The sequence below is a fragment of the Oncorhynchus nerka genome, linkage group LG20 (genome assembly GCF_034236695.1).
Source record: "Oncorhynchus nerka isolate Pitt River linkage group LG20, Oner_Uvic_2.0, whole genome shotgun sequence".
NCBI lineage: Eukaryota > Metazoa > Chordata > Actinopteri > Salmoniformes > Salmonidae > Oncorhynchus > Oncorhynchus nerka.
In genome coordinates this window covers 51,904,522-51,928,643 of record NC_088415.1, presented here as the reverse complement: position 1 = coordinate 51,928,643, position 24,122 = coordinate 51,904,522, and the positions used below count along the sequence as shown (strand labels likewise).

General features: G+C 44.1%; 1 protein-coding gene across 2 annotated transcripts in view; it reads left to right on the top strand.

Annotated features, from left to right (window-relative positions):
• The window catches only part of LOC115102733 (receptor-type tyrosine-protein phosphatase S-like), a 111,072-nt gene that overhangs the window by 52,695 nt on the left and 34,255 nt on the right, over positions 1-24,122 (top strand). For both annotated transcript variants that reach the window (XM_065005572.1, XM_065005573.1), the window contains exons 6-10: positions 7,047-7,235; positions 16,910-17,020; positions 22,218-22,487; positions 22,726-23,105; positions 23,700-23,901. In XM_065005572.1, coding sequence (XP_064861644.1) covers positions 7,047-7,235; positions 16,910-17,020; positions 22,218-22,487; positions 22,726-23,105; positions 23,700-23,901 — 1,152 coding nt within the window. The remainder of the gene's footprint in view (positions 1-7,046; positions 7,236-16,909; positions 17,021-22,217; positions 22,488-22,725; positions 23,106-23,699; positions 23,902-24,122) is intronic.

Here is a 24,122-nt window from a genome sequence, read left to right as displayed (position 1 = left end):
TGACAGTTTTGCACACTCTTGGCATTCTCTCAACCAGTTTCATGTGGAATGCTATTCCAACAGTTTTGAAGTAGTTCTCACATATGCTGAGCACTTGTTGGCTGATTTTCCTTCACTTTGCGGTCCAACTCATCCCAAACCATCTCAATTGGGTTGAGGTCAGTTGATTGTGGAGGCCAGGTCATCAGTTGTAGCACACTATCACTCTCCTTCTTTTTTAAATAGTCCTTACACAGCCTGGAGGTGTGTTGGGTCATTGTCCTGTTGAAAAACAAATTATAGTCCCACTAAGCGCAAACCAGATTGGATGGCGTAGCAATGCAGAATGTTGTGGTAGTCATGCTGGTTATGTGTGCCTTTAATTCTAAATAAATCCCTGACAGTGTCACCAGCAAAGCACCCCCACACCGTCACACCTCCTCATCCATGCTTCATGGTGGGAACCGAACATGCAGAGATCATCCGTTCACCTACTCTGCGTCTCACAAAGAACCAAAAATCTCAAATTTGGGCTCAAAGGACAGATTTCAACAGTCTAATGTCCATTGCTCGTGATTCTTGGACCAAGCAAGTCTCTTCTTATTATTGGAGTCCTTTATTTGTGGTTTCTTTGCAGCAATTCGACCATGAAGGCCTGATTCATGCAGTCTCCTGTGAACAGTTGTTGTTGAGATGTGTCTGTTACTTGAACTCTGTTAAGCATTTATTTGGGCTGCAATCTGAGGTGCATTTAACTCTAATGAACTTATCCTCTTCAGCAGAGGTAACTCTGGGTCTTCCTTTCCTGTGGCGGTCCTCATGAGAGCCAGTTTCATCATAGTGCTTGATGGTTTTTGCAACCTCACTTGAAGAAACTTTCAAAAATCTTGACATTTTCTGGATTGACTGTCCTTCATGTCTTAAAGTAATGATAGACTGTTGTTTCTCTTTTCTTATTTGAGCTGTTCTTGCCATAATATGGACTTGGTCATTTACCAAATAGGGCTATCTTCTGTATACCACACCTACCTTGTCACAACACAATTGATTGGCTCAAATGCATTAAGAAGGTGTCATGACTGTCCTGTGAGGATCCGGATGGGCCGGATCAGCTCTGCAGTGGCTGATTTCGGCCAGGCCCCTCTCCCCTGCAGGGGGGGAAAGGGTAGCTGGTGGGGAATTGACAGTTCACACCCTGTTGTAAATAAAGGACTTTCAGCTATCTCCAAATTCACATAGACATGTGCTTTTGTCTACACAGACTTTTCCCGCCGAAGCTCTACATGTTCTAAAGTCAATACTGGAACAATATTTCTAACATAGAATGTGGGGAATGGTCAGAGGCGTTCTAAAGAATAATAATGTTATTTTGTGATGTCATTAGAAAAGTTATAAAGGAAATACTGTAACTTGAAAAGTATACACAATAGAGATGTGCAAAGCTCTTTTGAGACCTACCCAAAGGTGTTGCCAAAGTTGTTTCTAACAGGGGGGTGAAGACTTATCTAATCAAGGTATATTAGTATTTCATTTTTCATTCATCTTTAAAAACTGTGTAACACAACAAAATGTGAAAAAAGTCGAGGGGTGTGAATACTTTCTGAAGGCACTGTATATTTAGGCACACACTGTACTGTGCATAAACTCTCCCACCTTGTAACGTATACGCTTGGAGTCGGAAAACAAGTGCAGGTGGTGACTTTAATAATAAACGGAACATGGAACAATATAACAAACACAAGTAGCGTATAGACATGAAACACATAAACAATACTGACTGGGGAAGGAACCTAAGGGAGTGCCAGATATAGGGGAGGTAATGAGTGAGGTAATGGAGTCCAGGTGTGTCTCATGACGACGCGCAGGTGCGCGTAATGATTGATGCCAGGTGTGCGTAATGATGGATCCAGGACCGGTGGTTAGTATTCCGGAGAAGTCGGGCGCCGGAGGGGAGGAGCGGGAGTAGGCGTGACACCCATGTATAATGTGGAGAGCTCATATGCTGTACATCTAATGACAGCGAGCAGAGAGGAATACATAAAAGCTCTCTCTCTGTCTCTGTGCTCTACTGCAGTGGCCTGGTCTCATAAACAATCAGTTACACTATGCAGCAGCAAGCAGCCAGCAGAATAGACCCTGAGGTGATGGAAAGCCCCCTGTATGCCTATCTCATTCTCAATTCAATTCAAAGGGGCTTTATTGGCATGCGAAACATGTTTACATTGCCAAAGCAAGTGGTAAAAACGAAAGAAAAAATTACAAAAGCCAACAAAGCAAATTAAACAAAGACAAAAACAATCGGACATTAAGAGTAAACATTAGGCAAACTAAATGTTTGAAGAGAATAAGGACATTTAAAATATTATATTATTAGCTGTTAAAAATGTAGTATAACATTTAAATGTTACACTTTTTCTCTCTTCCTTTCTCTCTCTCGCCCCATGTGAGCTTCTCTCTCCCTCTCTTTCTCTCAACCCCTCCCCCTCCCACACTTTCTGCCTCTCTCTCTCTCTTTTCCTCCTCGGAGGGCCTTGCCTCTCGACCTGTCCATCGATCCCTCTCTCTCTCCTTTCTTTAATTTTCTCCCTCCTGTCGATGAGGTATCGCTAGCTTCCATTCAGCCAGGTTATTAGTATTGATCAGATAGGGCCGGGGGTGTTGCAGCTCGTTTTGCATACCCCCTCAAACGGGTGTCCTCTGGACAGCTAGCCAGGATGTGGTCAGAACCCAGGCAATGGTGGTGACAGGGCATCTAACGTGGAAATTAGTTTTACTGAGTATACTTGAGTCTCGTCTCGTTTATTTTTCTCATCTTCTATTCCCCTCCCCGTCCCTCCATTCCCCTGTCTCCTCTCTTCCCAGTCCTTTTCCTCCTCTCCCCCTCTCTTACTTCCACACCTGCCCATCTCCTCAGTCCTCCTCTTGTCCATTCTCATCTCTTCTCTTCATCCTATTTCTGTCTCCTCCTGTTCTTTTCTCCTGAGCGCGGCCTATCTGACAGGCTCTCTGCAGCCTATCTCTGAGGAGATAGCGATACAGTCAGGTGAAGACAGATGTTACAGTGACACACTACTGGATGGCTGGCAGGGGGAACCGTTGAGATAAGAAATAACAGCTAGATCATATTTCTAGTTTTAAATCAGACTGTTTTACCCATAGTTACGTTTGTTAGAAAGCAATAGTTAGAAACTCTGCATTAGTTAGAAACTAATATTCAGTGGGATCTGTTTGACACTCCATTGGTTGTCATGGTGACAGATGATCTATCTCAGAAGGGAGAGAAAAGGGATACCTAGCATGGTGCGTGTGTGTGTGTGTGTGTGTGTGTGTGTGTGTGTGTGTGTGTGTGTGTGTGTGTGTGTGTGTGTGTGTGTGTGTGGGTGTGTGTGTGTGTGTGTGTGCAGGAGAAGGGTGTCAGGTGGAGGAGAAGGGGAGAGAAAGGAAGAGGGGGGAAGAAAGGAACGAGGGAGGGCTGATGGAAGGATGATTATGTGGCTGGCCATCTGGACTGCAGTCAAAGCCAATTCACCAGAGGAAGTGTGTGTGTGTGTGTGTGTGTGTGTGTGTGTGTGTGTGTGTGTGTGTGTGTGTGTGTGTGTGTGTGTGTGTGTGTGTGTGTGTGTGTGTGTGTGTGTGTGTGTGTGTGTGTGTGTGTGTGTGTGTGTGTGTGTGTGTGTGTGTGTGTGTGTACGTGTGTGTGTACGTGTGTGTGTACGTGTGTGTACGTGCGCCCTGTCTCATGCATCTGTGTGTGGGCACCTGTGTGAGATTTTCTCTATGTGTCCCATTGTGTATTTCTCCCCATACCTTGATAGAATTAGCATGAACATACACATTGGCAATAACACAAAGCCCCAACGCAGTTGGACACAGTCACAGACGTCTTTCCTCCTAATCATTTGTACACTAATAATTAGCCTGCTAACAAGTCGCTATTACCCCCTGTGCCCTGCCTCTCCCTGCTATCTGACTGCCTAATTGACGTTGCTGTATCTGAGAAGGAACCCTGTGCATAGTTATTAGAGCTATAATTACTATACACCTCACGGCACAGAGAAACACGGAGGATACCAGTGTTTTCTGTGCATAGCTATTAGAGCTGACACTACTACCTCCTACCTGCCCAGGCCTCTGGGGAAGGAGCGGAGGAGGGGGTAGCCCACTGTCTGTACTGTGGATATGATATATCATCATAATATATGCCACTTAGTAGAGGCTTTTCCCAAAACGACTAACAGTACAGTGAGCGTGTACATTTTACCCTAGGTTGTGTATATGTTCCCGTAGGTTGTGTATATGTTCCCTGTGGGAATTGAATTCCGATGACCTTGGCCTTACCAACTGAACAACACAGGAATACATGTATGTGTGTCAAATCAAATCAAATCAAATGTTATTTGTCACATACACATGGTTAGCAGATGTTAATGCGAGTGTAGCGAAATGCTTGTGCTTCTAGTTCCGACAATGCAGTAATAACCAACAAGTAATCTAACTAACAATTCCAAAACTACTGTCTTATACACACAAGTGTAAGGGGATAAAGAATATGTACATAAAGATATATGAATGAGTGATGGTACAGAGCGGCATAGGCAAGATACAGTAGATGGTATCGAGTACAGTATATACATATGAGATGAGTATGTAAACAAAGTGGCTAGTGATACAGTTAAAGTGTTAAAGTGGCTAGTGATACATGTATTACATAAAGATTCAGTAGATGATATAGAGTACAGTATATACGTATACATATGAGATGAATAATGTAGGGTATGTAAACATTATATTAGGTAGCATTGTTTAAAGTGGCTAGTGATATATTTTACATCATTTCCCATCAATTCCCATTATTAAAGTGGCTGGAGTTGAGTCAGTGTGTCGGCAGCAGCCACTCAATGTTAGTGGTGGCTGTTTAACAGTCTGATGGCCTTGAGATAGAAGCTGTTTTTCAGTCTCTCGGTCCCAGCTTTGATGCACCTGTACTGACCTCGCCTTCTGGATGATAGCGGGGTGAACAGGCAGTGGCTCGGGTGGTTGTTGTCCTTGATGACCTTTATGGCCTTCCTGTAACATCGGGTGGTGTAGGTGTCCTGGAGGGCAGGTAGTTTGCCCCCGGTGATGCGTTGTGCAGACCTCACTACCCTCTGGAGAGCCTTATGGTTGTGGGCGGAGCAGTTGCCGTACCAGGCGGTGATACAGCCCTCCAGGATGCTCTCGATTGTGCATCTGTAGAAGTTTGTGAGTGCTTTTGGTGACAAGCCGAATTTCTTCAGCCTCCTGAGGTTGAAGAGGTGCTGCTGCGCCTTCTTCACGATGCTGTCTGTGTGGGTGGACCAATTCAGTTTGTCTGTGATGTGTATGCAGAGGAACTTAAAACTTGCTACCCTCTCCACTACTGTTCCATCGATGTGGATAGGGGGGTGTTCCCTCTGCTGTTTCCTGAAGTCCACAATCATCTCCTTAGTTTTGTTGACGTTGAGTGTGAGGTTATTTTCCTGACACCACACTCCGAGGGCCCTCACCTCCTCCCTGTAGGCCGTCTCGTCGTTGTTGGTAATCAAGCCTACCACTGTTGTGTCGTCCGCAAACTTGATGATTGAGTTGGAGGCGTGCGTGGCCACGCAGTCGTGGGTGAACAGGGAGTACAGGAGAGGGCTCAGAACGCACCCTTGTGGGGCCCCAGTGTTGAGGATCAGCGGGGTGGAGATGTTGTTGCCTACCCTCACCACCTGGGGGCGGCCCGTCTGGAAGTCCAGTACCCAGTTGCACAGGGCGGGGTCGAGACCCAGGGTCTCGAGCTTGATGACGAGCTTGGAGGGTACTATGGTGTGAAATGCCGAGCTGTAGTCGATGAACAGCATTCTCACATAGGTATTCCTCATGTCCAGGTGGGTTAGGGCAGTGTGCAGTGTGGTTGAGATTGCATCGTCTGTGGACCTATTTGGTCGGTAAGCAAATTGGAGTGGGTCTAGGGTGTCAGGTAGGGTGGAGGTGATATGGTCCTTGACTAGTCTCTCAAAGCACTTCATGTTGACGGAAGTGAGTGCTACGGGGCGGTAGTCGTTTAGCTCAGTTACCTTAGCTTTCTTGGGAACAGGAACAATGGTGGCCCTCTTGAAGCATGTGGGAACAGCAGACTGGGATAGGGATTGATTGAATATGTCCGTAAACACACCAGCCAGCTGGTCTGCGCATGCTCTGAGGGCGCGGCTGGGGATGCCGTCTGGGCCTGCAGCCTTGCGAGGGTTAACACGTTTAAATGTTTTACTCACCTCGGCTGCAGTGAAGGAGAGGCCGCATGTTTTGGTTGCAGGCCATGTCAGTGGCACTGTATTGTCCTCAAAGCGGGCAAAAAAGTTATTTAGTCTGTCTGGGAGCAAGACATCCGGGTCCGTGACGGGGCTGGTTTTCTTTTTGTAATCCGTGATTGACTGTAGACCCTGCCACATACCTCTTGTGTCTGAGCCATGTAGGAGCAATGAGCTGGCCAGGCTCCAGGCATTTTACATTTTAGCAGATGCTCTTATCCAGAGTGACTTACAGGAGCAATTAGGTTTAAGTGCCTTGCTCAAAATATTTTTCACCAAGTTGGCTCGGGGATTCAAACCAGCGACATTTCAGGCTTAGTGACTGAAGGCCTACTGGATCATTTCTTTGTTTGCCAACATTGTTGGCCAACAATTCATCAAGAGGGATTGTAGTTTGAAGTGTGCTTGGGAGTCTAACCACCATCTGTGGGTGTGGTGTGATGTGGTGTTTTTGAGGAGACTCCAAATGATTTTAGATGGAGAGAATGGTGTCATAACACTCAGCACTGTTTATGTGTTGTAGGTTTGTGTTAACCACATTGATCAAACCAAGGCATGATATACTGGGGTTCTGCAATCTATCGTCCATGTTGGTACCAAACATCCAACCTTCCATGGTTCTAATTCACATTCTCTGTGGAACTGTCTTACGAGACAAATTAAAATGACTTGTCATCAAAGTGACTTAACAATATCTCTTCTCCCTCTCCTTTCCCCTCTTTCCATCCCACCCTTCCCCAATTCCTAACCCTCCAGAGGATCTGTTGCCGTTTGGTTTCCCCAGCATCGACATGGGACCGCAGCTGAAGGTGGTGGAGAGGACCAGGACAGCCACCATGCTGTGTGCTGCCAGCGGCATCCCAGACCCAGAGATCTCCTGGTTCAAAGATTTCCTACCTGTAGAACCCAGGTCCAGCCTGGGACGCATCAAACAACTACGCTCAGGTGAGATGGAAGGGAGAGAGGGAAGGGAGAGAGAGAGGCCAGTCAGAGAGAGAGAGAGAGAAAGAAATGGGTGAGGAATACAGTAGTGATATGAATCACGGGATTCCTCAGTATGTCCTTGGGGAGGTTTGTCTACTACAGAGCAAGCTAGAACTGATGTTCATAGCACACTCTTTGAAGCCCTCTTCATGTTCAATGTCATTTTATAAATGTTTCTGGAGAGACCAGACGTATTGTCTAGGCATGTCTGGCAAACAGTGCATTCGGAATGTATTCAGACCCCTTAACTTTTTCCATATTTTGTAACGTTACAGCCTTATTCTAAAATGCATTAAATCGATTTTTTCCTCATCAATCTACACACAATACCTCATAATGACAAAGCAAAAACAGTTTTTTTTTAAATTATTGCAAATGTATTAAAAGTAAAAAACTGAAATATCACATTTACATAAGTATTCAGACCCATTACTCAGTACTTTGTTGAATCACCTTTGGCAGTGATTACAGCCTTGAGTCTTCGTGGGTATGATGCTACAAGATTGGCACACCTGTATTTGGGGAGATTCTCCCATTCTCCTCTGCAGATCATCTCAAGCTCTGTCAGGTTGGATGGGGAGCGTCGCTGCACAACTATTTTCAGGTCTCTCCAGAGGTGTTCGATCGGGTTCAAGTCCGGGCTCTGGCTGGGCCATTCAAGGACATTCAGAGACTTGTCTTGAAGCCACTCCTTTGTTGTCTTGGATGTGTGCTTAGGATCGAAGTCCTGTTGGAAGGTGAACCTTCGCCTCAGTCTGAGGTCCTGAGCACTCTGGGGCAGGTTTTCATCAAGGATCTCTCTGTACTTAGCTCAGTTCATCTTTCCGTCGATCCTGACTTAGTCTCTCTGGCACTGAAAAACATCCCCACAGCATGATGCTGCCACCACCGTGCTTTATCGTAGGGATGGTACCAGGTTTCCTCCAGACGTGACGCTTAGCATTCAGGCCAAAGAGTTCAATCTTAGTTTCATCAGACCAGACAATCTTGTTTTTCATGGTCTGAGAGTCCTTTAGGTGACTTTTGGCAAACTCCAAGTGGGCTGTCATGTGTCATGTGTCAGTTTTGCCGGGCGGCATCTCTAGGATGAGACTTGCTGGTTCCAAACATCTTCCATTTAAGAATGATGGAGGCCACTGTGTTCTTGGGGACCTTCAATGCTGGCATATTTTTGGTACCCTTCCCCAGATCTGTGCCTTGACACAATCGTATCTCCGCGCTCTAATGCTCTAATTGCAATTCCTTCGACCTCATGACCTTGTTTTTGCTCTGACATACTCTTTCAACTGTGAGACTTTATGTAGACAGGTGTGTGCCTTTCCAAGTCATGTCCAATCAATTTAATTTACCACAAGTGGACTCCAATCAAGTTGTAGAAACATCTCAAGGATGATCAATGGAAACAGGATGCACCTGAGCTCAATTCCGAGTCTCATAGCAAAGGGTCTGAAAACGTATGTAAATAAGGTATTTCTGTTATTTGTTTCTAAAAAACATGTATTTGCTTTGTTGTTATGGGGTATTGTGTGTAGATTTATGAGAGAAAAAAATCATTTAATCCATTTTAGAATAAGGCTGTAACAACAAAATGTGGAAAAGGTGAAGGGGTCTGAATACGGGATGCACCTGAGAGAAAGGAGGAGGCAGGATGACAGGACAAAAAGGGATTCTTTAGTTTTCTACGTTCAGTTCCCCTGTCCTGCCATTTTTATGTCAAGCTGGTTTGACTGTGGTCTTTCAGTTTGTCATACTTCCCAATCTTTCCATTCTGCCTTTTTGTTTTGTGTAATATTTTACTCTGCAAAGGGATACTATAGTGTGAATAACCCTAGTGTCTGCAGAGAAAGATATGTACACATACACTTATATGACTTGTACAAAAAAGCTATTAAACACTAATCCAAGTATTTTTGCCATAAAGAACATGATGTAGGAGAAATTATAGGTGACACACACACACACACACACACACACACACACACACACACACACACACACACACACACACACACACACCATCTCCCGAGGAGGTGTAGTGAGGCATATGGTCCAAGAGTCAAAGTTTGTCAAGAGTCTTCATAACTCAAAAGTGGTGTACATTTTCGACAACCATCTGTTGTGTAGGTCCTGCCATACGCATTTAGAGAAGTCTGCAGGCCAATCCTCCTCATTAATTTGGGTTTGAGGCCTACAGAATTTCCCCTAATGTACGACGTGAGATCCACACAACATATGGTGTGCAATATGGACTCAGTTTGACATTTACACCACTTTTGACATGTGAAATTACCAAACAAACTTTGGTTTTTGGGGTGAACCTTTTAAGTGTTTCTCGGATTAGGAATGATGGACAGACATCTCTCCTCCTAATTTTGGGCATGGTAGAGGGACACTGAAAGCACACTTTAGATTAGGAGTAGCTAAATCTTTGTAACCACGCAAGTTTAGCTTTGTGAACACATGGAGTAGTCAAATAATCATGTGCAGGGCTTGTCCACCCTAGTTTCCTTTATAGCTTACCATTGTTAACCACTCCCATTTATGTTGTTTTCTGTCTCTGTGCGCTTCTTTCTTTCTTTGTGTGTGTGTGTGTGTGTGTGTGTGTGTGTGTGTGTGTGTGTGTGTGTGTGTGTGTGTGTGTGTGTGTGTGTGTGTGTGTGTGTGTGTGTGTGTGTGTGTGTGTGTGTGTGTGTGTGTGTGTGTGAACATGTTTTGTTAAAAAGAAAAATGCTATAGAAAGCCTCTTTGCAATAAGGAATTGAGACTCAAAAGCTCAAGAGAAGTTTCAAGTGCTTAATACCAAGGATACAGTCAGCAGAGTGCATACATTTAGAAAGTTCACAACACATTTTATACTCTTCCCGTGTAGGCGTCACCTGCCCAGCTATACAGGTTCTGGGCCTGACCCTACTCTCTGATCCTAGGCAATTTCCTCTTATCTGATTAGGTCAACCTTTCTAAATTAGCACACACAGTTTCATGGCCTGAACTCCATTACTACTCACAGTAATCATTCACTAAACAGGATACAAACAAACTACAGTTTAACATGAAACGTGTTACATTTTGACAGAATCCATCAGTTGGATTCCATCTGTGTGAGCCTATGAGTGTGTGTGTGTGTGTGTGTGTGCGTTTCAGGATCTGTTTACTCTCTATCTTCCTCCCTTTCTCCTTCTTTTTTCTCTTTCCCCTGCTCTCCTGCTTGGTTGTTGCACAGATAAGTTATGCCTGTTTTGCGCCGAGCTCTGCTTTGTTCCATGGGGACGGAGAGCGAGGGAGAGAACGAGAGAGGGAAAGGGAGAGGGAGGAGGGACGTGAGAGAGAGTTCTGCCTTGTTTGCCTTTCATGTGTCTGCAGGAGAGAGAAGCAAAGAGGTCAGCTGCAGCTAGCAGAGCAGCGAGAGAGCGGGCTCAATAAACACAAACAGGAATGTACGCAGGAACGTACACACATACATTCCCTAACAAGAAAACTCCCCATAGTTTCCAGAGTGTTACTGTAACTTCAGCCTCTCTAGATGAGTTGTTGTCCAGGTGTAGATACACTACTCCTGTGGAGGAGTCTCTCTCTCGCTATCTATCTCTCTCTATCTCTCTCTCTCCCTCTCTCATGTCTCTTTCTCTCTCTCTCTTTCTCTCCCTCTCTCTCTTTCTCTTTGTCTCTATCTCTCTCCCACATACACACAGTGTCTGGATCGATCGCACCTCTCCTGCGCTGTCTTACTGTATGTCCGTCTGTCTCTACGCTGTTAAAATGAAGTGCTTTGTAACACTAAAACTAGTGGCAACTGAGCTGCCACCACCTTAAAGGAGATGAAACCTTACCTTTGCTGCAGTATTGAAACACATAGTTATGAGGGTATTGGGACAGATTGAAGGTTTATTGAAACATTCATCCCGGGGTGTTCTGAAACATGACATGGTGTGTTGGAACGCCACATAATGAAGTTGTGCGACACCTTGCCTGAGCCTGGGAGCGTTAACCTGGAAAAGGTTGAAAACTCTGTTACCTTCTCTTTTGGTGTCCTTTCCTCTTTCTCTAAAGCTCTTAAACACTATGATGGTTTTTCGAACCCTGTTTAGTGCAGAATTAGATCCCTTCTCTTTTTGTATATTCCCTGCTATTACATGGTGCGTTTATGAACTCCTCATAATTCCTTTTTTAGTTATGAGTAGTATTATGCTTAAACAGAGGACACGAGAAAAGATTGTTTTGTGAAAATATAAAGGAATACGTTTGTCCAGGATAATAATTCATGAGTACAAAATTACTTTTTCAAGACATGATTTTGAAGCTTCAAATTTTCACATTTTCTTTGCAAATGATCAAATGACGACAACACATGAGTAGTTCTTTCACACTTTTATATTGATCAAGTAAGACAATTCAAAGATCTGTGAGGTATTAATCATATTCATATTTTTCTAAATCAACGGAAATATGGCATTATATTTCTAATTTATGGGATCAAATAATGGCAATGACTGCTAATGTTAGCAGTAGCACTTATACAAAGTTTAGCCCAGGGCTCAATGCGATCCATTATCCATTATGCTAATGTCTCTGACCTGAGTCTTTGTATTCAGATGATGATACATGGCATGGAATGTTGTTCAGATGGATTGAATCCCAATACGGGGCGGCAGGTAGACTAGTGGTTAGAGTGTTGGGCCAGTAACCGAAAGGTTGAGAGATCGGAATACCTGAGCTGAAAATGTAAAAATCTGTCATTCTGCCCCTGAACAAGGCAGTTAACCTGCTGTTCCAAGACCGTCATTGTAAATAAGAATTTGTTCTTAACTGACTTGCCTAGTTAAATTAAGGTGTAAATCCGATGATATGACTCACAGTTGGCATAATTCTTGTTAGGATTGGCCAGCCAGTGGGTAACTTAATATGTATGTTTGTTTTTCTGCAGGGAGACAAAGAAATATAAATATTAACAAGGAATAATGATCACATTCTATAATATTGTTACAATATAAATATACAATTATTAAACATGTCAATTGCAATATGCAAAATACTTATGTGATTAAGTTATGCAAATATAGAAACAAGATATAAATATGCATGTCAAAAGTGGGATGCAATAACATGTGGTGTGGACCCTGGTTGCTTCTGTGTGTTGCTCTCCATGTGTGTCTGTTAGATGACTAATGTGATGTAGTTGTTGAGTGGCTTCACTGCAAGTATATAAAAAATTTAAAAAAAATGTGGTGTGGAAGGCCAAAACTAGAGCAGGCTAAATTGGCAGTGACTATGCATGACTTGGACTATTAGCATTTAGCATCTGAAATGCTACAATGTGATAACATTTTGTACGCACGTTTTCTTTGACATATACTTTCTTGGATTGTTTTGTAGAGTTTCATCTGAACGTTTGGTGTGCTCTCACCTATCTGGGTTCGTGAAGACCTGAAACATGCCTGCTTTTCTTTTACTTGACCATATAGTTTCCTAGAGGACACACCTGCCACCAATGCCCTCTCTCCACCTGAATTCTGAACAGTTTGGCCACACAATGTTTGTAGTTCACATTTTGACTTTAAACATTTGTCTTCTGATATGGTTGACTGTGTGCTTCGGTGGGTAAAATTCAAAAGAAATGTGTCATCTCACTACCCCAGCAGTCGGGGGTTTAAGTCACAGTTTCATCTGTCTCCTCCTGTTTCTAATCTGTCTAAATAAAGGACAGAAACAAATAAAGGTGGGATTTCACAGAAAAATATTCTCCCTAGGCCCTATTCTGAATTTAAATAAGTTTATTTAAATTCAACTTAAAAAAATGTTGACTTGAGTCCATGTTAACTCTACCTAACTTGACAAGCAGAAGACCAGGGTTCACCTCGACCTTCTCACATGAATACCAGTGATGAATGCCCACTTTCCACATGTTACCTCATGCTACAACTGCTATAACTTACATATCCTAAAAGTTGGCGCAGACAGAGAGGGCTGCCTCGCTTCTAGTTCTTAGGAAACGTTGCAGTTTTTTGTTATTTCTTATTACATTGTTAGCCCAGAAAATGTTATGTGTTATTACATACAGCCGGGAAGAATCTATTCCGCCGTAACTCACCAGCACTATGACCAAGAATACGACATTCGCGAAGCAGATCCTTTGTTCGCACCACCCATGGCAATTGAACTGATTCCAGAGGCAGACCCAAAACAACGCCTGCAAAAAAGAGGAACTCGAAGTGGTCTTCTAGTCCGACTTAGGAGGCGCGCACACCACCCACTGCTTCCGAGTATATTACTCACTAATGTTCAGTCCCTGGATAACAAAGTTGACCAGATCAGGGCAAGGATTTATTTCCAGAGAGACATCAGGGATTGTAACATACTCTGTTTCACAACATGGCTCTCTTGGGATATACTGTCAGAGTCGGTCCAGCCATGTGTATTCTCAGTTCATTGCACCGACAGAAGAAGGGCGGGGGTGTATGTTTCATGATTAACGACTCATGGTTTAATTGTAATTAGATACAGGAACTCAAGTCCTTTGTTCACCCGACCTAGAATTCCTCACAATCAAATGCCGACCGTATTATTTCCCAAGAGAATTCTCTTCGGTTATTGTCACAGCCTCGTATATCCCCCCTCAAGCCGATACCACGACGGCCCTCAAGGAACTTCACTGGACTTTATGCAAACTGGAAACCATATATCCTGAGGATGCATTTATTGTAGCTGGGGATTTTAACAAAGCAAAAAGGAGGAGAGGAAAAGAGGAAAAGGCTACCTAAATTCTATCAGCATATTGACTGTAGTACTCGCGCTGGAAAAACACTCAACCATTGTTATTCCAACTTCCGGGATGCATACACGGACCTCCCCCACCCTTCTTACGGCAAATCTGACCACGACTATATTTTGCCCCTCCCTTCCTATAGGCAGAAACTCAAACAGGAAGTACCTGTGCTAAGAACTACTCAATACTGGTCTGACAAATCGGAATCCACGCTTCAAGATTGTTTTGATCACGCAGACTGGGATATGTTCCGGGTAGCTTCCGAGAATAATATTGACGTGTATACTGAGACGGTTACTAATTTCATCAAGAAGTGTATAGGAGATGTTGTACCCACTGTGACTATTAAAACCTACCCTAACCAGAAACATCAGTATAGAGACAAAGTGGAGTCGCAATTCAATGGCTCAGACACGAGACATATGTGGCAGGGTCTACAGACAATCATGGGCTACAAAAGGAAAACCAGCCACGTCGGGGACACAGACATACAGCTGGCTGGTATGTTTACGGACATATTCAATCTTTCCCTATCCCAATCTGCTGTCCCCACATGCTTAAAGATGGCCACCATTGTTCCTGTACCCAAGAATGCAAAGGTAACTGAACTAAATTACTATCGCCCCATAGCACTCACTTCTGTTATCATGAAGTGATTTAAGAGACTAGTCAAGGATCGTATCACCTCCACCTTACCTGTCAAACTAGTCCCACTTCAATTTGCTTACCGCCCCAATAGGTCCACAGACGATGCAATCGCCATCACACTGCACACTGCCCTATCCCATCTGGACAAGAGGAATACCTATATAAGAATGCTGTTCATTGACTATAGCTCAGCATTCAACTCCATAGTACTCTCCAAGCTCATCATTAAGATACCTAGGATAGGATAAAGTAATCCTTCTCACCCCCCCCTTAAAAGATTTAGATGCACTATTGTAAAGTGGCTGTTCCACTGGATGTCTTAAGGTGAACGCACCAATTTGTAAGTCGCTCTGGATAAGAGCGTCTGCTAAATGACTTAAATGTAAATGTAAGATCGAGGCCCTGGGTCTGAACCCTGCCCTGTGCAATTGGGTCCTGGACTTCCTGACGGGCCGCCCCCAGGTGGTGAAGGTGGGAAACAACATCTCCACTTCGCTGATCTTCAACATTGGGGCCCCACAAGGGTGCATGCTCAGCCCCCTCCTGTACTCCCTGTTCACCCATGACTGCGTGGCCATGCACGCCTCCAACTCAATTATCAACAGTAGTAGGTTTGATTACCAACAACGACGAGACAGCCTACTGGGAGTGTGGTGTCAGGAAAATAACCTCTCACTCAACGTCAACAAAACAAAGGAGATGATCGTGGAGATGATCACCTCTTCAACCTCAGGATGCTGAAGAAATTTGACTTGTTGCCTAAAACCCTCACAAACCTTTACAGATGCACAATTGAGAGCATCCTGTCGGGATGGTAAGGCAACTGCACCGCCCACAACCGCAGGGCTCTCCAGAGGGTGGTGCGGTCTGCACAAAGCATTACCAGGGGCAAACTACCTGCCCTCAAGGACACCTACAGCACCTGATGTCAAAGGAAGGCCAAAAATATCATCAAGAATAACAACCACCGGTTGCCCCTAAGTGAGCGCTAATGTCACTTATGCCTGGAACCGCCCCTGCACTGCCCAGAAGAAAAATATATAGTTGAAGTATTCCGTCCTCTGAGCCATGTTGTTGAACAGCATATCTGCAAATGTGTCTCAGTGACTCACCTAGTTCCTTGTTTTCTTCCCCTCTCTACACGGATACACAGTTACAGGTCTTAAACAGAAATACCCACCCTACCATATCCACACTGTTATTGTCTGTAGTACGCTTTTCCGTCACACTGCTATGCCTTTGTGAGTCTGAAAGCAGCTGAGTGTGTGTGTGTGTGTGTGTGTGTGTGTGTGTGTGTGTGTGTGTGTGTGTGTGTGTGTGTGTGTGTGTGTGTGTGTGTGTGTGCGTGCGTGCGTGCGTGCGTGCGTGCGTGCGTGCGTGCGTGCGTGCGTGCGTGTGCGTGCTTGTTTCTGAGAGAGTTGTTTTGTCGTTGTCTTGTTTCATTTTCCCCCACTGTGCGGTAGATTTAAGTAATCCCCTGCTTTTGTGGCCCTTCCTCTGTCTCCATGTCTAACACACTTCTTCTGATAAGGTGTGTGTGTCCGGTGGGGGTGGGTGGCGTGTGCGTGCAAATGTATTTGCTTGTGCACACTGGTTCCGCCCCTAGCCCCATTTCAAACACACACGGTTTGTGATAAGGGCATTGTAAGCATTGTGAAGGGTTTACAGCAGAACATGCTCCAGGAGAAAACGAATGGAATAATAATAATGTGCCTTAATAACATGGTTTAGGAGCCTGGGATAATAATGTACAATGCTGCTATACACCTCAGTGAATTGTACAGAGAAACAGAGGGAGGGAGAAGGCTGAATGGGGATTTAAAGTGTTGCCATGTTGAGTCCTCTGTTTGACTTCAGATATGCTCCAGGGACTCCTATAGTGCATCGTTAACTACTCTCATTTAGCTTGCTGTGGGGAACATGGATTTTTCATGGCAGAAATGAACCAGTAATGGAAAATCCCTCATTTGAAATGGTAGTTTTAATCAGTTTTAGGTGATGCATGAGGGTTGATGAGTAAAAATACATTTCATTTATGAACGTATCAATAATTAACCCATTGTAATGTCTCTTTTTCCTCTTTCTCTCTCTCTCTCTCTCTCTCTCTCTCTCTCTCTCTCTCTTTCTCTTCCACTCTTCCTTTTTGTCTTTCTCTCTCCCCCATCTCTCTCTCTCTCTGTGTCTCTCTCTCAATCAATCTATCTATCTCTCTCTCTTTGTCTTTCAGGTGCCCTGCAGATAGAGAACAGTGAAGAGACCGACCAGGGGAAGTATGAGTGTGTAGCCACTAACTCTCAGGGCGTACGCTACTCTTCCCCAGCCAACCTGTATGTGCGAGGTAGGAACTGACCCCGGGTGTAAGACCTCTCACACACATGTGTTATAACACACACACCACTATAACAAACACACATGTAACAGCCGTCACTATTATGCTATACATGTAGCAAGGTGTTAAGTGCTAGTTTGTTTACATGTTGTTTTGTTATTTATTTTCTTCCTGTTGGCATCTACTAACCAAACACAACCAAACCTAACCACCAAGTGAAACACCAGTTGGTGACCTAAGATTGGTAATATTCAAGACTAAACTGGGTTTTTACCAGTGTTGCGTCAAGGTGCTCTATTTTATAATAACTGCCACTGAATGGACGTAGACGAAGAGGGATGGGCCAATGACGTCATACATGTCCAGATTCTTCAGGAAGTATTATTGCACTGTGCAGTTCGAGGGCCTTTGCTACAGTATGACATCACTATTGTCCTATCCCTCTTTATTTTATTGTAAATTGAGGGCCACAGGGTTTATGCTTCTATCTTCCACTTTAATGGACTGATTTGCTAGGGAATACAATTGGTTTCTCAAGTCTAAATCAGATATGAAAAAGAAAGAATGCAGACACTGTGGCCCTCCAGAAGTTTAAGACCCCTATTCTAGGTTCCTCGACTGGGGTAAGGGAGACCGGGATCTCTGGATTCAGTTTCATGGGTTCTAGACTCGCTGTTCTAAGCTCTTGGGCCCTTGAATTAGAAGTTCCCGATTCTTCATTTTAAGTGGGTTCTGTGGTTCTGTGAGAACCAGTGTGTATATGTGTGTGTGTGTGTGTGTGTGTGTGTGTGTGTGTGTGTGTGTGTGTGTGTGTGTGTGTGTGTGTGGCTTTGAGCTGGCCATTTTTACTCTCTCTGTGTTTCCCCGTTCTCTCTCTCCCCCTCACGTCATTGTGTTCTACATCAACCCCCTTACATCCCCCAGAGCTACGAGAAGGTTGGTGCGTCCTTTATTTTCTTTCGTTACTTCCTTTTTATGACAAATTTACTCCTAAAGTTAGGAGAATTCCCAAAGTAAGGAGAGAGAAAACGGTCTGAAACAGTCTAGGACAGAGGTATGAATAACCCTCATGTTAAATTGGTTTTGATTTGATGAACACATTTCTTTGACTGAAGACGTTTCACTGAGCTCTAATGAGGCTACCTGCCTACACAGTCGTTTGCATTGATTGCATTGTGAGGCCTTGTTTGCAGACCTTTGTTATTGCTTTCACTCCGTACCCGACATTCTCTGCATGGAAAGTTTCTTGTTGCCATGGAGACCCAGGAATTGGAAATTAAAAGGAGGCTATCTACGCATGGAGGGAGAACGGTGGCAGCGCTTTGCATGCCTTGTATCCTGACCGTGTAACTCTGTATGTGCGCGGCTCCGTTTGTTTGTAGTGTGCCCGTGCGTGCGTGCGTGCTTGTGTGTGTGTTGAATCGATTGATCTCAGTATTGTCTTGTCCCTTGTCTTGTATTGGTCGTGCTGTACTGTTCTGTCCGTGTGGGCCTGTGTTATGTCACTGCCGTGCTCCTGCACTTGCGGCATGTTTGTGTGTCACATTGCCAGTGTGTGTCTCTGTCTCTGTGTGTCCTCTTGGTCTGCTACTGTTTGTTTGCCTACTCAGTGTAGCTTGTTTTCTGATTGGTTGAGTGGTCTTCATATCCCCCTAGGGAAAATAAATCAGTCACATCATGCTTTATTTAAGTGGCATTTAAAGAGCCACAGAAGTAACTTGTCATTTTTTGCAGACTCGTTTGGTCAGCAAAGACTAAGTCACTGCTGCTGACACAGGTTGACACAACACAACCAGAGGCCAACGCACAGTACTTCTTTATGTACACTATCTGGGTTTATATGCAGGTAAACAAAATGAACAATAGTATTTCATTGCACAAAACGTGAACGTTTTTTTCAGTGCATCATGCCAGTATAGTGTTATTCACAAAGAGATCCTATGTAATTGTATGGTTATTCAGCTGCTACACAGCGCATTGCTGTGCTTATGAAACTATACGATGACCTCCATTGATCAGCAGTGGAAATGAAAGATTTACCCACCTCTATATTGATATATATATATATATATATTCATACAATGCACACATTAATGAAACACCTCGCCACTTCTATATTAGATGAGGCAGGATTAACTTGTGAAAATGCCAACTGGGTTTTAGTGTGCTGTGCTACTGAAATGAAACAGTATCCCAGCTCCCAGTCACCGCCTGCTATGGTCTCACAACCTGATCAACTGTTCCCTGTAGAAAAGCCTGTTATTGATGCTGGAGGGGAAATAGAATACATCATTGCATTACAGCGAACGCCTTGGACTATATAGTAGGCTACGTTATTAACAAAACCGGGAGCTTCTAGGAGATATGCTTCTCCATCAACATTCTGACCATTTATCTGAATACTTTGCGAATGAACTGTATATTCCATCATATTAAATACTACATTGTTTTAGTGATGCTACATCCACATAGACGTCTGTAGGTGTTTATGATGCATGTTACTGAAGCCCCCTATCCACGGTGACATAATGGACTAGGTTAATCATTTGTGGCTGTCCTCATCTCAGATGCTCTCTGTTCAGCATGCGCTTGAATGTTGTACTGCCTTCTTGTATTAATACCTGCAGTGCTGGATGTAGCCTACTGTCAATATCAATGTGCTCTTCTTCAGATTGAATTGGACACATTGTAAACCAGTCTCCAAACTTTAAGAGAACTTCTAGGCAAAATGCAGTAGTTAGATAAGTACACTACACATAAATAGGCAACATTACACATACTTTAAGAGTTTTGTCTTTGTCCTATAAAAGATCAGGCTGAATTGCATGGATAGTTGCTCTTATCTGCTGCATGCTGGTCACTCTGTCCCTGTTTGTCTCCGTCTCGTTCTTGCATGCTCTGGAGAGAATCTGCCTGCCTGCCTGCTTTTTGATTTGATATCGGTTATTAACAGTTGACATTTTTTTTGTCTCTTTTTTTTTTTAGACAAATGTCTCTTTTTTATATATATATCTTTTTTCGAATGTCTCTTTTTTCGTCTTGAACTTTGGTGTCCAATTCTGGGTATCTGTTGGTATTCTAGGATCACTCCAAATGTATGGCACTGTTATGGAGAAATGGGGTCATGTCCACTGAACTATTGAATCATTTGAAGATGCCAAAATGTTCATTCGTATTTGGTTTTGGTGAATAGTTTGTTTGCGTTCTATCTGTGGAAGACTAGAAATACTGTGTAATTCATGGAACCTAGAGAAGATATTTCAGCACTAAGTGAAGTTTATTGATGGATCTAAAAATGGCTAAATGGATCGGCTGAGAATCATTTGGGCGAAGACTGAGGCCAGCGATTCTATAAAGGCTGTTTCCCCCTGTTTTACTCCCACTGAGTGAGTGGAGATTCCTGTATTGTGAGTCAAACACATGATTCAAACAGCTGATTCAGATACCGTGTTGAGTCTTGATGCTAGCCAATATTTATACTGTCTGTCTGTCTGCCCTCACCTTGCATCCACTCCTGCCCATCTAGAGTCGTTGGTCTGTCTGTCTGATTGTCTATCTGTCTATTTTGTACTTCAGCCCTCTGTGTTGCAGCCTTGGGGTACCTAGTTTTCTGGTCCTATGACATCCACCAATAAAAGCCTGATTTTGAAGAACCAAACAGCAGTTTCAAGAGCACCATGTGTTTTCTCTTCCCCCTGCCCCCCCCCATCCTCCTTTCTTCTCCTCTTCCCCCTCTGTCCTTTTCCCCCTTTCCTATCCTCTCCTTCCCCTCTTACCCTCTCTGTCCCCATCCCTCTCTTCTAATCTCCCGCCCTTCTTTCTCTCTCTTCTGCATTCTGACATTTCCACCTGTGCCCTGGTGTGTAGGATCAACAGACAAATGTGCATACTCTTTTTTGTTAATAAAAGCATGCACATACTATCTTTCTCTTTCTCTCTCTCTCTCTCTCTCTCTCTCTCTCTCTCTCTCTGTCATGATGGATGCCTTGATGTTTCCTTATGTAACGTGTTCAAAGCGTACCTTGTAATTGCAACGACACCTATTTATATCTCCATCATCCACTCTTTCTTTACATTGCTTATTTATTTCCAACATTGCTGTGTTCATCTGGTATTCTGGTTGTACAATGAGGCTGTGATTTGCCACATTGATTGTCATTGTCTGGAAAGAGGAACCAGACAATACTCTCTCTCTCTCTCTCTCTCTCTCTCTCTCTCTCTCTCTCTCTCTCTCTCTCTCCCCCCCTCTCTTCTCCCACGGGTTCTTCATGAGCATAGTTAACTCTTTAAAGTCATCCAGGAATGCATGTGACCCATGAGCTCTATCTCTCTATGCATCTTATATAAGATAGACCTGACAGATAGCTAGTAGATTCAGATTCAGCACAATTACAGTTAACAGGAGCACTCTGTGCATGTTGTCTGGCTGATAGCAGGTTTTATTGATTGGCTCGGCCAGCGCCACGTATCTAAAGGGCCCTCATCTGCAGTGGAGAACTTACCCTGGAGGCACAGAAGTCTCTTTGAAGTTTCTCAGTCAAGTTTCTGGCGAAGTTTCTCTTTTTCAGTCAGTAGCCTTTGAGCTTCACTGCAGGGGGAGTTCAGCTGTAGTTTAGATCTTCACATCCGTTTGATTTTGCTCATCTTATCCTTTCAGAGAAAATGGCATTGGTATTTTGTGCCGCCCAGAGCTCCAATATTTGAATTGTAGATCTTGTTTTGTAACAGGGATTGGGGAAGAGGGCGTTTTCTAGTTTGGCATCTACAGTGATGTGTCCAGAATAGCAAATTATGTCTTGTGAAATATACAATGGGTTGTTGCACAGTGGCTAAGACATAAGAATCGTACAATAGATTTCATGTGTAGGGTGAAATGTAACTTGAGATAGTCAGCAGTCTCTCAACATGGAATCTGTTTATTTCAATTGCAATCATTAGCCTTTTCAAAACTACCAATGTGGTTTTGATTAAACGTGAAATATTCCTTTATAGAACTTCTGTAAAAGCAGTGAAGATCATTCTACCCTTTCTGTTACCCCCCTCTCTCTCTCTCTCTCTCTCTCTCTCTCTCTCTCTCACTCTCTCTTTCGTTCTCTCTCTTTCTGAATCTTTCTTACCCCCTCTCTCTCTCGCCCTCTCCTGTCCCTCCCTCCTCATTCCCCTCTCCCCATCCTCCCCCTGTCTTTCCCCTCTCCTCCTCTCCCAGTGCGTCGCGTGCCCCCTCGTTTCTCCATCCTGCCCGCCAACCATGAGATCATGCCTGGCGGCAGCGTCAACATCACCTGTGTGGCAGTGGGCTCGCCTATGCCCTATGTCAAATGGATGCTGGGTATTGAGGACCTGACCCCGGAAGACGAGATGCCGGTGGGACGCAATGTTTTGGAGCTCAACGGAGTGAGAGAGTCGGCCAACTACACCTGCGTGGCCATGAGCAGTCTGGGGATTATAGAGGCCACCGCACAGGTGTCAGTTAAGAGTAAGGGACATCCTTTAGTTTTCTAACTGTGCTTCCACTGTGTCCGCTCGCTGGATTTCTTCTCTCCCATTAAAACATTAATGCCCCTAACAGCCACATTAAACATATATATTAGATAGTTAGGGCCACCTATGATCTCGCAGGTGTCCGCCAAGAGTAAGGCGACACTAGTCTTCCCCTATCTGCCTTAAGACATTATTAAAGACAGTTAAAAAAATATCTGCTTCTACCGTCACAGCTCTTCCCAAGCCTCCCGGTACCCCCATTGTCACAGAGACGACCGCCACCAGCGTTACCATCACCTGGGACTCCGGTAACCCCGACCCAGTGTCCTATTACATCATCCAGTACCGGGCCAAGACACCGGACAGCAAGTATGAGGCGGTGGACGGTATCACCACCACCAGGTACAGCATCGGAGGGCTCTACCCCAACACGGAGTACGAAGTTAGGGTGTCGGCCTTCAACAGCATCGGCCAGGGCCCCTCATCCACCCGAGTAGAGGCCAGGACAGGGGAACAGGCCCCGGCTAGCCCCCCCAGGAACGTCCAGGCCAGGATCATCTCCCAGAACACTGTCATGGTCCGCTGGGAAGAACCGGAGGAGCCCAACGGACAGGTAAAATACAATTGAAATGAGTGAATGAATCTGTTGTTTTATTAAGAGAATAAGTAGCAGGGATAATTCTCAGTAATCCACTTCTCAAACAATAATGAACGTCTCAGAACACTGAGGTGCAATAGGCAATAGTTAGCTAGATAAACATCTATTCCCTGGGCAGTCTAAAAATAACAAGCTGAATAATGGAATCAACATAAACAACAATAATCACAATAACAAGATGAGGGCAATGCATCATAAACAGATAATACAAATGATGCGACATACATATTACAGTTTAAATCTCACACTATAATGGTTAGGCTTTAGGTAGAGGTCAGTTGAAAGGTCATCTAGTTATTAAATTATAACGGTCATGTCAACCTTGAAGCTAATGCAATGTTTATCTAGCTCAGCTAGCAACATAGGTCCAATATAATGGAATGTGGATAGATGTCACAATATATAATAGCTTCCAAACACAAACAAACAAACATGGACCAGACATGAGAGGTTAACTAACACTTTCTTTCTTTCTCTCTCTCTCTCTCTCTCTCTCTCACTCTTTGTCACTCTCTCTCTCTCCTACCCTCCCTCACTCTCTCCATCCAGGTGAAAGGTTACCGGGTGTACTACACCATGGACCCATCTCAGCCCATGAGTCTGTGGCAGATCCATAACGTCCAGGACAGCACCATCACCACCATCCAGAGCCTGGTACCCTCTGAGACATACACAGTCAGAGTACTGGCCTTCACCTCTGTGGGAGACGGACCCTTCTCTGACTCCGTCCATGTCAAAGTTCTGCCCGGAGGTGGGTGGGTGGGTGTGTGTGCGTGTGCGTGTGCGTGCGTGCGTGCACTATTTTCTGACTTGGTTCATGTCAAAGTGCTTCAGTAAATTTTAAGGTTAGTCACATAAATATTGCGTAGAGTCTTCCATCTTGGTAAGACTGGTCTGTTTAAATAAAGGATTAATTGAACAGTCTAGAAGCTACTAATTGACTGAATGCTAGAGAGGTGAATTCTAACTCTT